Source organism: Crotalus tigris, unplaced genomic scaffold (genome assembly GCF_016545835.1).
Source record: "Crotalus tigris isolate CLP2741 ecotype Arizona unplaced genomic scaffold, ASM1654583v1 scf7180000018016.4438896, whole genome shotgun sequence".
Taxonomy (NCBI): domain Eukaryota; kingdom Metazoa; phylum Chordata; class Lepidosauria; order Squamata; family Viperidae; genus Crotalus; species Crotalus tigris.
In genome coordinates, this window is record NW_024096778.1 from 2,600,065 (window position 1) to 2,615,011 (window position 14,947).

Consider the following 14,947-nt stretch of genomic DNA (forward strand, 5'->3'; position numbering starts at 1 on the left):
GTCTCAGAAAGAACTATAAGCCCCTTGTGTTTGAAAGAAAACTGTTTTCTAAGTGTATATCCTATTATACTATGTAGGAAGTTTTAACTTTTAATTCTGATTGTTATTAACGCAAATATATTTGAAATAAAATGTTGTGCAGTAATTGTAGTTTATTTTGAAGTGTTGGATCAGGAACAGGGATATTTTTCATGAAATGACCCCAACTTGGTGCCCACTGGATACCTATGAGCACGCTTGGCATTTCTCTTTGGTATACTAACTCACAAATACCTAGTTTTTGATATTTCCAATCAACTCGGAATTATTTGGCATAGGAACCTCTATGATTACTAGAGTTGGTGAATAAAAGCAAATAAAGCAAATATGGACTATATAATATGTATACTATTTTGACCTAGTTGTCAAACTAGAAGAAGAACCTTAGATCTTAATTTGGGGGGGGGGGGAACTCTTTACAATCATTTTCAAAAAGTAATCGACAATTTGTTATCCAAAGGAAACAAATAAAAGCTTAAATGTTTTAAATGTTTAAATGTAACAATAGATTAGGGCTGTGCACTTCTCAATATTCAAAAGAGAACAAGTGATAAAAGTATGCTCTGATCACATTTTGTTGAATTAAATGTTCCTGTTTTGGGCTGCTGTGAGCCAGGAAAAGACTCAGCTTCTTTAAGGAGCTGTTGATAGTTATGACGTAGGTGTCCATGCATATTCCAAATATTTTTCTTTCTGAATTCAGATCACTGCATAGCCCTGCTTAAACCAGTGACCAGACTGATAACTCAATCCATATTTTCTAGTTGGACTAACTGGATTTAATGGAACAAAATTCTACACATTCTTTAATTCATACATGATCTTAATGTATGGATTATATATAATTCATATATAAATTATAGTAATCCTGCTCACAATAAATAAATGTGTCTGCCTAATATGGACAAATGAAGGCTTGTGAATACAGAATAATTATCTTCAAAGCAATTTTGCTTCCAAGTGTTAAGGATCTAGGATAGACATGTCAAACTCACAACGTCATGTCACGTCGCGCAACGCAACGGAGCTTTTTCCCCATGGCCCGGCAGTTTGACACCCCTGATCTAGGAGCACAGGGTATTTTTATTAATATATTATATAATTAATATAAGTATAATATATAACTCATATCTGTGGATATGCTAACATATCTGAGAAAATAAGGTAAATTTTACTTTTTAAAGGAATAGTCATCAAAATATGTAATAAAAATAGACTACATAATTAAGTCTTTGGGCATTTTTATTGTATTATCTATATCCTAAGATGTATATTAGCAATACAGTGGCATACAGGCTTTGCTATAGAAGGAAAAAAGATTTTGACATACCTGCATCTAATTTGTGACAGGAAGGCAGTTCATTTGATAAATTGGTAAAATAACCGTGTAATCCTTTGAAAGCAAGTAGCAAACTGGCACAAAGTGTATGGTGAAGACTGTAAGCATGATTCAAGAAAGGTTCTGCTACTACAAAACTGCAGCCCTAAAAATGGATTTATAATTTTTAAGTCATAAGGAAACATCAACATTTTATTTCAAGTTTAAAGACAACACTCAAGATATTACCCAAGGCATTCTTTTTATATAAGCTTTCCCCCCTCACCTATAGCTATATATACACGCAAACACCTGAAGTTAAGGGCATTCCAGAATAAAGAAAGGAAAGAAGGAAGGAAGGAAGGAAGGAAGGAAGGAAGGAAGGAAGGAAGGAAGGAAGGAAGGATTCAATATTACAGTTCACTGAACTTGTTAAAAATTTTACCTTTTAAGATATATTTCTCAGTCAATCAAATAAATCAACATAAACAGCTGCAGTATTGTAAAAAAAAAAAAGATCTATTATATAGCATCATGACCAGTATTTCTACTAAGCAATATTTTAATATAGCAGCTATTTGTCAGTATCTACTCCATATAATGTTTTGCTTCTTAAAAAATATTCTGTAAAAGGTTTGTACTCTTCAGTCTATTAAGAAGACAAAATAATTCCAATCTTACATCAGCTGATAATTGCTTGGTGTAATTGTTGCCAAAGACAACACTTTCAAGAGAAGGAATCACAGAATCCCTGCTCTGCGCTGGTGCATTTCTGTTTAACCAAGTATTCTTTATAGGGCGAGGAAAGCTAAAAACAAATGAAGGAAGAATTAAACATCAAAACAAATACAAAAGTGCAAAGTCTACAGAAAAAAATCAATAGCATAGAATTTAAACCTAATATAAACTACTAGTTCAGTATTTGTTGCAACTAGCATATAAGGCCACTACACTGCCCAGATTAAAATTAAATATTATTTACATTATTGTAAATACAAATAGTCCTCGACTTACACAAGTTGTGCCCAAAATTTCTGTTGCTTAGCAAGAGAGTTTAGTTAGTGCTGCCCCATTTTACGACCTTTCTTGTCACAATTGTTAAGTGAATCACTGTAGTTGTTAAGTTAGTAACGTGGCTGTTAAGTCAATCTGGCTTCCCCATTGACTTTGTCAGGTGGTCATAAAAGGTGATCACATGACTCCAGGATAATGCAACTATCATAAATATGAGTCAGTTGCCAAACATCTGAATTTTGATCATGTGATCATGCTGATGCTGCAAAGGTTGTGTGAAAAGCAATCAAAAGTCACTTTTTTTTCAGTACCATTGTAACTTCAAATGATCACTAAGTAAACCGTTGTAAGTCACGGACTATCTGTAATATTTTATATGGTTGCAGATGACTGAATTGATAAACAGTTGCTTAAATATGAACAATCTTTAAAGTCATCTTAGGGGCAAATTTTGAAAGTTCATCTGAAAATTTTCATTCAACTGAAAAATGTAAGAAAGGGAAGTAATTTTTTTTCTACTTGAATGTTACCGATTCAACCTGTTATTTCTTTTTAACAATTTTTGCTAACTAATTACTTTTGGAAAAGTAAATAATCATAAGTTTGCATCCGGCATATATAAAACATTATATTGGAATATCACTATGTAGAGAAAACATTTTTTTTGCCAAAATAAAAAGTATGCATCTTTGCACACTTGAAAGGAGACACACAAATTCATTCATTTGTATGTTTATAATTTTGAAATGGTGTAAGAAAAAAAAACACCAAAGCAATCGATCATATTTTTCATTAAGAGAACAAATACATTTGTTCTGCTTTCTTTCTCTTTGCTTGTAGGTCCAAAATTAGGTCTCTTTCAAATGTGCTTATAGTTAAGAAAAAAGCAAGGGTTTGTACAAACTTAACAAATGTAACAATGGGAAGTGCATTGCATAAATAATGAATACTACAGCATAATGATCTAATAGAAGCACTATCTGTGCACGCACTCTCTTGTTCCAGCAGCAGATGACATCTCTGAAGCAGCTAAATGAACCTTGCAAACGATGCAACTTCTTTAACTCTTTGAACTGAAGTGTGCCGTTCATGCAAATGCACTTTGCAAAGAACTTATTTCAAATGCTTTGCATAGTCATACTGCAAAGTTTAACCTTTTCCATGAATAAAAGTGCCAGGATAACAGTACGAAGGATACCTAGGGACTTTTAGGATGCCACACTATCAGAAACATAACTCATAAGTGCTTGTTGGTAGGGTAAATGCAAATTCATAATCTGAACAAAAAGTATAATGAGATGTTTCAAGCTATAACTACATACACAGTTTGGGTAATTTTTCTATATTTTCTCCCTTTCCCAGTCCTATTCTACAATGCTATTTTAGGAATAATTTCACATTCAGTTGTTTGCAGAGAACTATATACCTTCTTCAGATATCCTATGTCTATAATATTTCTACTAGAAGTGGTTTCATATTAGATAAAAATCAGTTTGCATCAACATGCTCAATGCAAGAGAAATATACTCAACTAATGATCAATTTAGGTAATATCTTTTGTCCCAGAGAAATATTTACACTAGCAAGTAGGGTCTTTCATATTAAGTGCAATTCCATGTTTCCCTCCAAATGAACATCCTAGTTAAAGCTATTAAGAATTGATATTTGATGAGCATATCCCAGTAAACGTATCCTAACCAAAATACATACAAAGTAATTGGAAATTCAAATGAAAAAAGTCTATTGAGAACCACTTGAGCAGTTTTCAAACTGCCAAAAGAGTTATGAAGTTTTATTTGCATAATAGAGTTAGTCAAACTAATTTTCCCTAACGCAGTTTCACGTTTTTAAAAATGGTGCCCTGGAAATCAGGAAACCTTATTAAAAAGAATAACGTGTAATGTAAGTGACTAACAAGAGAAAGGAAAATTTTTAAAAAATGAGTGTGACCATTTTATCAAGAGAATCATTTAGTTCAAACTTCTGAATAAGACATAAATAAATTATATAATTCACTCAATTATATAATTCACTAAGTGAAAGTTTAAGCTTTAAGTTTTCATTTTTAGCTAAAGCATCAAAGAAACCAACTCACACATTTCAAACAATACAATTATGCTGTCCTGTTTTTTATAGCACTTTCTTTCCATAACAATAATTAACACAATTAAAATGGTTATTTTTTAGTGTTTAAAATTAAATAATTTCAATATTCTGTGTCTACAAAGATTTAATAACCTAATAATTTTAGCAACCTAATTACCTGTCCAAGAAGTTTTATTAATGAAACCAACAAAATAGGATTCAATTTCATCACATTAAAGTATTGAAAAACAGAACATTTCTAATCATTACCTTATCAATGGCTGATGAAGAGCAACTAAAGAGGCATGCACTACAACAGAGATGACAGAGAGGTGAAAATAATCAAACATAACATTAACGTAGTGATGAAGGCCTCGGTGTAAAGTAAAATGCAACTTTAGCGTTCGGCTGCTAATTAGCTGCAACGTGTTCAGATCCTCTGGTCTAAATGAAAAAGAACATAAATACCGGCAAAAAAAAAATGTGTTATTAGCTTAAAAGAACAAATATACAACATAAATTATTTAAAAAATAATTTAATACTAGGATTAAGAATCCAAGAATACAAAGCAATGACTGAGATCTTCTATAAAATATAGTTTTAGTATTCATTCTCATTTGATAATTTGTTTAATATGAGGACCTTACAGTAATCTTCTGATGAAATCATTAGAAGATGCCACGTATGAAGATTAACAAAAATCTTACATTAACCGGTTGTAACCTTTAATGAAAGGAGCATTGTCTTACCTGAATGCCTTTTCTCAGCATGATGATGTAGAATCCACCGGATGGGTTACTTCAGCCTTCCTGCTCAGATAGACTAGGTCAGAACTTTGGCCACGCCTCCCTCAGGGTGTGTCTTCCCAGTTTTGACGAGGCGAAGCATCTCTGACGAAGTCTGGCGCACTGGCTCCAATTATCAAGACACCTGCCTAGACTGCCTCACGGGAGGGTGTGGATTCTACATCATCATGCTGAGAAAAGGTGTTCAGGTAAGGCAATGCCCCTTCTCCAGCATGATGACTGTAGAATCCACCGGATGGGACATATCAAAGCCGCTCATGTCCCTACGGGGGGGGGGAGGAACCTATCTATCCTGTAATGCCTGACAAATACTGAAGGGGAGGACTACGTCGCTGCCCTACGAATCTCCTCGACCAAAGCCTGCGGGGACCAAGCAGCAGATGCAGCAGCGCTGCGAGTGGAATGAGCAGTAATGTGTGCAGGAACTGGAAGAGACTGAGACAGATAGGCCCGAGCAATGCATGCTCTTATCCATCTACCGATGGTTGAAGAAGAAACCTTTTGACCCATGGCGGAGGGTTGAAAGGACACGAACAAGGCCTCCGACTTTCGGAAAGCCGAGGTCTGCTTGACATAGTGACGCAGAGCCCTGCATATGTCCAATTTATGACACTGTCGTTCTAGACATGAGAAGAATTTGGACAAAAATCAGGAAGAACTAGATCTTGGGACCTGTGAAACAAGGTATTGACCTTTGGAATGAAGGAAGGGTCCAATCTGAGGACTACCCTATCCTCGAAGGTACACAAATCACCCCTAACTGAAAGTGCGGCCAATTCCGATATTCTTCTCGCTGATGTTATGGCTATCAGGAATGCCACCTTCAAAGACAGAAAATGAAGAGAACAAGAACTGAGAGGTTCAAACGGAGGAGAGATCAGAGCCGGCAACACCTTAGGTAGGTCCCACAACAGATAGTGATGGACCGCGGGCGGTCTAGTGCTAACCGCCCCTTTGAGAAAAGCACTAACTGCTGGATATTGCGACAAAGGAACCAAGTTATCACAGATAAGGACCGTTGACAGGACCGCTACCTGCCTGCGGATGGTACTGGGTAATAAACCCTTGTTCATACCTTCCAGCAGATAATCCAAAATATTGGGAATTGTGACCGAGAGTGCCCTGAGATTTTGTTTATTGCACCATGTGCAGAAGTTTCTCCACGTGGCGTCATAAATCCTATTAGTCAAGGGGCGCTTGGAGGCTTGAATCATCGAGATCACCCCAGACGAATAGGATTGCCTAGCTAAACTTTCCCGCTCAAGTGCCAGGTGGCTAACTGGAGCCACTGTGGGTCTGAATCTTGAAGGTTCCCTTGGCTGAGAGCCACCCGATCCGGGGGAATCCTCCACGGTGGCGAGAGAGAAAGATCCACAAGGTCGGCAAACCACAGATGCCTTGGCCAATGTGCAGCAATCAAGATTACTTCCGCCCTTTCCTGAATCAGTTTGCAGATGGTTGCCTGTAACAACAGAAGGGGGAGAAATGCATACAGCAGGTCCCCCGGCCACTGGCACCGGAGGGCATCCGTTCCCTCCGCTTCCCGTGTCAGGAACCTGGAGAAGAACCTGGGAAGTTGAGTGTTCGATGGGGAGGCAAAGAGATCCAGATGTGGACGACCGAAACTTATCGAGATGTCCCTGAACAGTGCCGGGTCCAGTCGCCACTCCAAGTGGTCCACTGTGACCCTGCTCAGGGAATCTGCTTGTCGATTCACCTCCCCCAAAATGTGTTCCGCCCTGATGGACCCGAGGTTAGACTCCGCCCACAGACCTAGGTCCAAGGCCTTCTGCATGAGCGACCAGGACCGGGTCCCTCCCTGCTTGCTGACATGAGCTTTGGCTGCCATGTTGTCCGTCAGGACCAGGACGTGCTATCCTGTCACTAGGGAGGAAAACTTGGAGAGCTAAGTGTATGGCCCTGAGTTCGAGCCAATTTATATTGTGAGCTAGGTCCGACCGGGACCACTGTCCCTGGGCCAGGTGAGTTTGAATATGGGCACCCCAACCGAACAGACTGGCGTCTGTGGTTAAAGTGAGCCTGAGGGGCTCCTTGAAGATGGTCCCCTTGTTCATTGCAGGTGAAGCCCACCATAGGAGGGATACCAAGATGTGGTGGGGAACTCTGACCCTTTTGTTGGAGGAATTGAGGTTCCGTTTCTGAAAGGGAAGGAGGAACCATTGACGGCGTCTTGAGTGAAGCCTGACCCACAGAACAATCCCCATGCAAGGAACCATCTTTCCCAAAAGTTGGGACAGCTATACCAGGGGCACTACTTTGTCCCGCTGAACCTGATGTACCAGTTTTCGTATGCTGACCCGACGTTCATGTGAAAGATAGACCTTGCAAAGGTCCAAATCTATGATCGCCCCCAGATGTAGGAGGCGCTTTGTGGGGATTGTGTGACTCTTCTTGAAGTTCATTGAGAACCTGTGAGCCTGAAGTGTATGTATTGTGACCTCGAGGTCTGACTGGGCCGACTGGAAGGAACTGAACTAGGATGTCGTCTAGATAGCATTGCACATGCACCAGCCTCAGCCTGAGGTGAGCCGCCAAGACTGCCAAAATTTTTGTGAAAACCCTTGGAGCTGAGGATAGACCGAAGGGAAGAGCTCTGTATTGGTAATGCCGGTGTGCGTAGTAAAACCGGAGGAACCTGCCGTGTTCTGGGAGTATCGGGATGTGTAGGTACGCCTCTGTTAGATCTATGGATGAGAGGAAATCCCCTTTCCTGATACTGGCGAGAATGGACCTTAGGGTCTGCATCTTGAACCTCCTGTAGGTTAAGAAGTAATTTAGACCCTTTAAGTCCAGTATCGCCCTCCATCCTCCTGAGGTTTTGGGGACCACAAACAGGATGGAATAAAACCCCTTTCCTTCCTGATCCCGTGGTACTGGTTCTATGGCCTTGATGTCTAACAGATGAGAGATGGCCGTGACTACCAATTTTGCTTTGCTTGCGTTTCTTGACACTGGACACTGAATGAAGCGGTCTGGGGAGTAGAGTAGAACTCTAGGATGAGACCGTACTTGACGGTTTCTCTTATCCAGGAGTCTGTGGTGGTTGTCTCCCAAGTGTCGCTGAATAGCACCAGATGACCCCCGATGGGAGAGTCCTCCTTGGCGTCACTTGGACCGCCTATACGGGCAACCGCCTGATCCCCAGAAGGGGCGTTTAGATTGAAATTGGCCCTTGGCTCCCATGTTTTGGCAGTCTTGCGGACGATCCTGTCTGGGGGAAAAGGATCGTGAGCCTCTTGACCAATCCCAGGACTGCCTTGCCCGAAAGGGCTGTCTCCACTCCCAGGAACCGCTGGGACAGAAGACCTGCCTATGGAACTCCTGTTGGGGCCGTCTATCAGACTGTTTGGAGGGGTGTGCAAAATCTTACGTTTATCCTTGCCCTCAATAATATGCGGTTCAAGGATTGGCTCGAACAACTGTGTACCGCTATATTTGGATGTGGATAAGCACCACTTTGATTTCAAATCCGTTCTCCACTGTTTTAGCCATAGTAGCCTACGAGAGGCAACCGTAGCTGCAATGGATCTGGCAGAGTACCTGGTCGAATGAAGAGAAGCATCTGCCACGTACTCTGAAGCGGTTACTAGCTTCCCTAGTGTCTGATGTGTTCGAATCTGATCCGGTGGAACAAGTGTCTGAAGCTCACGAAGCCACATGATCGATGCCCTGGCGAAGAAAGAGGATGAAGTCAGGGCCTTTATCGCCCATGCCAAAGCCTGGTGCGCTCGGCAAAGAGAGAGTTCAAACTTCTTTTCCTCTGCTTTCAGGGCCTCAGCCATATCCCCTGGAATAGCAGATGTGGAAAACAAAGAAGCCAGAGGAGTATCAACTGAAGGTACCTCCAAGAGGGAAGCAAATAAAGAAGACACATTGAACAGTTTCTTTTCTGTACTATTAGGGGAAAGCAGAGTGGCCAGGGATGACTGCTTCTCCACTGTAGTGCGGAAAACCTGTGGACAGGGAATCTGCTTATCCTCCACCACCTGTTCCGCGAACAAAGGATTAGATTCTTGATTGGCGGAGGTAGAAGGTTTCTCCTCCTATACCGAAGTGAGGTTAATGGTGGTAATGGTCTTTAACAGTAGAGACCTGAAAAGAGAAGGTCAAATAGCCCCGAAGTTGGCGCCTGTTCAGGCGCTGCCTCATCTTCTGACATGGGTATGACAGCTATCTCCAGGTCAACAGACCCCTCTTCCCCTAGCTGGGAAGAAGTCTCGGAAACCCCTGAACCGGGAATAGTGGTACATGCCGCCTGAGAAGGAGGTATAGAAGGAGGTGGTGGTGGTTGAAAGGGCTGCTGTCCCCTAGAAGACATGAATTGCATAAATGCATTGTGCATGAAGGACTGAAACTCAGGTGACCACCTATCCCCTTGTTTCACATAACTAGCACCAGCCTTGGCTGGAATAAACGTGGCCTCAGGGCCATGATGAGAAGATGATGATGAGGAGCGAGGGAGACCAGCCTGCACAGTTTCCCCCTGAGGAGACCAAGCCCTTGGAACATCACGAGAAGGTGCAAATGGAAGCTCAGATGCAGGACTGTCCAATGGAGCGGGGAAAACCACTTCAGCTTCACTGGACCTGAGCCTTTGGGCTTTGGAGAATTCCTTTCCAGTGTCAAATGTCTCCTCGAAGCCTCTCGCTCGGCTGACTTTGAGGAGCTCTTTGGTAGAGAGGTGTTTTGTTTGGGCCTTTTTCTTCCCCCCCGTAGTAGATCTGCACTTTGTTTGTGCAGGGGGAATACCAGAGCCCTGTGATGCCTGGGGCAATCACAGGGCTCTGGTATCAATCAGTAGATCTGCGCTTTGTTTGTACAGGGGGGAATACCAGAGCCCTGTGATGCCTGGGGCGAGGAACTGTCTGCCATTGCAGTCTAGATAATCCGGGTAGGAGATATCCAGAAGTGGGGGGAACCCAACATGCAGACCTGGTTGACAGAGATGGAAAACCGATCCTCGCTCTGCACGACAACAATGGCAAGGACAGCCAGACAGCTCCCTAGAACTGCCTGTCTAGGCCAGTGACAAATGCCACTCTCTATGTGGAACAGGTGGTCTAAACAGTTCCCCTTCGCTCACTCACACCAGAATAAGGATAAGTGACAGAACCACCAATAAGTAATTTGAACAATACTTCCAATATAGGGCAGAATAAAATCTGTGATTCGTATGAAACAAAGCTGTAAAACTCCCCCCCCCCCCCGGTCAGAGACCTGGAAACACAGACCAGTAGTGAATATGGCAGGCCTCAATGTCTTTAAGAGGAACACAAGGTCTCCACAGATTGTGCTTCTGTGCCTATGGACACACTCAAAATGGCGGCAGCATCTAAAGTCACACTCAAAATGGCGGCCACCCACAATAACCCTCTCAAAGTGGCGACCACATCCTGTGCACACGGTCAAAATGGCGGCCGCACCTGTTCCGAGCCTCTGAGAAAGCTAAAAGACACCAAAAGGAAGGAATGGAGGGAATCAACCTCTCTGTTAGGGCAATAACCTCAAGGAACAGCAATTTAAATAAGCACTCTCCCCCAGCCACGGAAGGAACTTGTTATTAGTTGCGCAGTCTCCCCTGCGATCTGAGTCCTGCAGCGAAGAGGAGCCTCTTTGCGACGAAGCCAGGAGGGAATCCTCCGAACTGCCTGAGTCCCGAGCGAGTCCGATCTCCAAGGGCCAGCTGGTAGGTTGGTCCGCGCTCCGCTGTTCCGTCTGATTGGCGGTGGAAAAACCCCCGCTCGAAGAAAAAAAACCTGCAGCCTTCTTCACAGGAGCCTGGAAGGCTCGAAGTCGGAAGGCCCGTTTTAAATTTAGAATTTAAATCTCTGCCAATTTGATCTCAATTGCAGCAGAAAACTAAGGAAACACTACACTTTAAATAACTAAAAGAAGGATTAAACTAATTAGATTTAAATAGTTTGAAATAAATGCAATTAACTTAGTCTAGTTAAGGAGCCAAAATTTCTGCGCCTTGCTGAGCACGAGACTAATTCAAAACTGGGAAGACACACCCTGAGGGAGGCGTGGCCAAAGTTCTGACCTAGTCTATCTAAGCAGGAAGGCTGAAATAACCCATCCGGTGGATTCTACACTCATCATGCTGGAGAAGCAATATGACATCATATACACAATTATAATGTATACTGTAATATCAAATATAAAATATGTGGAACTGTGTTTACACATAGGCATACAAAGTATATAATAACAAAATCAAATGTAAGCAAATAAGGCAATCCCAGAACTAATAACTATAAAATCCTTAATTTGGCTTTGATATATCTATTTAATCACAATAATTTTTACAATTTATATCATTTTATGTAGCCCAATCTAGGCAGTATTTTTGAATTAAAAATTAAAATCTCATAATGAAACAAAAATACACAACCACTGACTTTCCTCTTATTTCAATATTAAGGGCAGGTTAATACAAGAATGAGTTCAATGCTTACAACTTTACATGAACAGTGACCCCCCCCCAAAAAAAATTCCATGCATACACTGATGCACACAGAACTAATGTACATAAGGTGCCACATAGAACTCCAGATGAAAAATATAAATATTTAATGTAATTGTATTAAGACCAATATGTAACTTAGCTTTGAACTTACGAATAATCTGTATCTGTGAAGTGCAGATCTAAAGATAGTAGGAAATTCATTTCATTAAGAGATTCTTCAATCTAGGAAAATAAGTTACACAAACTATGATTTACCATGCATTCTCATGTTGAAAGACACAATATTTATATATTTCTCTTTATTTGCTCATAATTACAAAGTTGTTTAAAATACACTAAAATACTTTCATATAAGAGTTTTCTATGCAGTATAAAGCAGCAGAGAGCAAAGCAAACAACAATGCTTTTAAATGTTATTAGTGCAATTTAAAACACTGAGTAAATATTTGTACAAAATGGACCTATGTGTTTTAAAGTTCTATATAAATAGCATACTACTCTGTCTGCTTCAATAATCCAGGGCTTTGTTTTTTTGCTTGCTTGCCAGGGAACATAAATCATTTACAACTAAGATGCATGGCATGGGACTAGTCATTCTCACTCCATGCTGACAGAACCAAATTGTCAATACTGGCAGGTAATTTGGACCATTGGATAAACAGTCGAGAATACCAAAGAAAAATAAAAGGCAGATGAACAATTGTCTTGATAACTGGATCTGAAACAACATGTACTAAACATCTCAATTCTTCTTACTGAGCTGTGACTGCAAAGATAAAATATTCTCTAGAGATAATGAAGGGAATGGATCCAACAATAGCTGGGAAGCCATGCTCTGAAGGCTAATTTGCACTTTTGGTTCTAGCCTTTTTAGGTTTTCAAAGAAAAAAAAGAAGGGTGTGCACTCCCCCAACTGCGGCTGATGGTATCATAGCTAAACATTCAGCTTCTCAATCATATAAACAGAATAAGATTAATTATGCAATTTATATTAATGAAGTTTTTATTAACTATCGGGTAGTACTTGACTTATGACTTGTCAATAAGCAACCAAAGTTATGATGGACCCCCCCCCCAAGATATTTAGCAATCAAAGTTATGATGGACCCCCCCCCCAAAGATATTTATGACCTGGTCTGAACTTCCAATGAAATGCAGTCAAATGTCCCTAGCAATGTATGAAATTTGCAATGGCAAATTGGCAATGTATGAAATTTGCCAAAAATCAATGTTTACAGGAGGCCAAATGGGTATAAATGGGGAGGAGGTAGGTGGGTAGGGAGAGTCCCTGCCTTTTCTAATGTTTGTAGATGGGAGGGACCAAGCCTGGAATGGTTTGGATTAAGGTAGGTAGTCAGCTAATGAGCAGTAAAAATCACTTAACGATAGCAATGGGGATTGCCCAGATTGTGGTTGTTAAGCGGAGCAGTCATGTGACACCTCACTTTTTGACCACATTGCTTTCTTACTAAAATTCTGGTACCAATTGTGGTTATGAGTCAAGGACTACGTATAATGCGATGCTTAGAATCAGAGAGAAAGTGACATTCTAGTCATTTGGACATTTCTCTGTTATCATTTAGGAGAACACTCTACACCAGTTCACTTAGTACCTATGAATAAGAGACTAAAAATGTCTTTGCCTTATGAACCATGAAAATAAATTAAATTCTAAAGGGGAAAAACAATTCACATTTCTCACCCTAATCTTATTCTTTTTCATCAAGTCTTGATAAAGAACTCTGAAAAGATCCTGCTATAGAGGTGGGCTAGCCAAGATGTTGACATTCTGGTAAATTATAAAATGTTGTCTACAGTATTCCCAAAATTATATGCTTATACATATATACAGGAACATTGTATATGCTGGGTAGGATGATATCATCAGGTCATCCCAATTTCTGTAGAATCTTGGCTTGCTGTTTCTTTGCAAAGACATAGCACTGAGGTGCTACATCCAGTGGGATAATACTTATTGATTTGAAATATCTGTCTTCTTCCCACTCATCTAACGGCTCTGAACTTCTTGAATGCTTTGGTTGTCTACTGACGTACACAGAATTTTGGAATATATTAGTCTTCATTCACCAGGGCTTTTCTTACATTCTTGGCAGCCACCCATACAGAATTATATATATATAAAACATTAGTTAAGCAGATGCCAGTATTACCTTTCTTTCATCCAATAGCATTTTAATTTTGAAGATCATTGCATCGTTCACACAGACCTCTTCATTTTTGTAGAGAATCTGAAATGTTTTACTGCAGACTACATTGTCATGGACAGAAGCTGGGAAGGCAAGATCAGCACCTGAAAACAAGAACATTGGCAAGCAGTCATCATGGCTAAAAATTTATTGCTATTCACAAACTGATAACTGAGATTTTTTTTAAAAGATTTTTTCCAAACAGCTATATTTATTGTAATAAATTCTTTACCATTATCATATAATATAGTTAATATACAGCCATTCAAAAACATGAACATCTGATGTTGATGCATTAAGGAACAGAACCAGAGCACACCTTAAAAATCAAGGCAGCCATTGTTGTAAATGTCTGTGGGAATATATGTGTGCATGGCAAGTGTTCATAATATCTTTAGGAACTTCTTAAACCATTGTTAAATCCAGCAATATTAATATTTCTAATATGGTCTGAAGAGAAATTCTAGAAACACATTTTAAATTCAAAATGTTCCAAGTTTAAAACGGCTTACTCTTTTGACATAAAAAAAGATTGTTCAAACTTACTGATCAGTATGCTGATATTTTTTCCAACTATTCTAAAAGTATTCCAAGTTTAAAATACTATCATAATGGAATACTGTGGAAGAAACATATTTGTAAAGTCTAAAACACATACAAACATTTTGAATTCAAAGTGACTTTCATATAATTGTAAAAATTCCTTTAATGAATTTTTAACAAAATCTAGTCAATCTTCCACCAGAGCTCCCCAATCTTTCCCGGTTGGCGGCCTGGAGGGAAATGGAGGAGCAGGGAAATGTATATGCACGCACATGAACAAATGGGCACACACACGGCGGTGGAACTAGCACCCACACACATGTGCCTGTGAGCTGTGCACACCTGTGGCAGTGCTGGCGCCTGCGGGCCACTAGCACCTGTGTGATGCTGGTGGCCACGCTAGCGTTCCCATGCATGTGCAAACGGGGCAGCTAGCACCCACGT

General features: G+C 40.4%; 1 protein-coding gene across 4 annotated transcripts in view; it reads right to left on the reverse strand.

Annotated features, from left to right (window-relative positions):
* FAM135A (family with sequence similarity 135 member A) overlaps positions 1-14,947 on the reverse strand; it is a 53,831-nt gene that overhangs the window by 24,088 nt on the left and 14,796 nt on the right. For all 4 annotated transcript variants that reach the window (XM_039346717.1, XM_039346718.1, XM_039346714.1 and 1 more), the window contains exons 5-9: positions 13,925-14,064; positions 11,905-11,975; positions 4,727-4,900; positions 2,039-2,165; positions 1,370-1,523 (exon numbers count right to left, since the gene is read on the reverse strand). In XM_039346717.1, the coding sequence (XP_039202651.1) occupies positions 1,370-1,523; positions 2,039-2,165; positions 4,727-4,900; positions 11,905-11,975; positions 13,925-14,064 (666 nt within the window). The remainder of the gene's footprint in view (positions 1-1,369; positions 1,524-2,038; positions 2,166-4,726; positions 4,901-11,904; positions 11,976-13,924; positions 14,065-14,947) is intronic.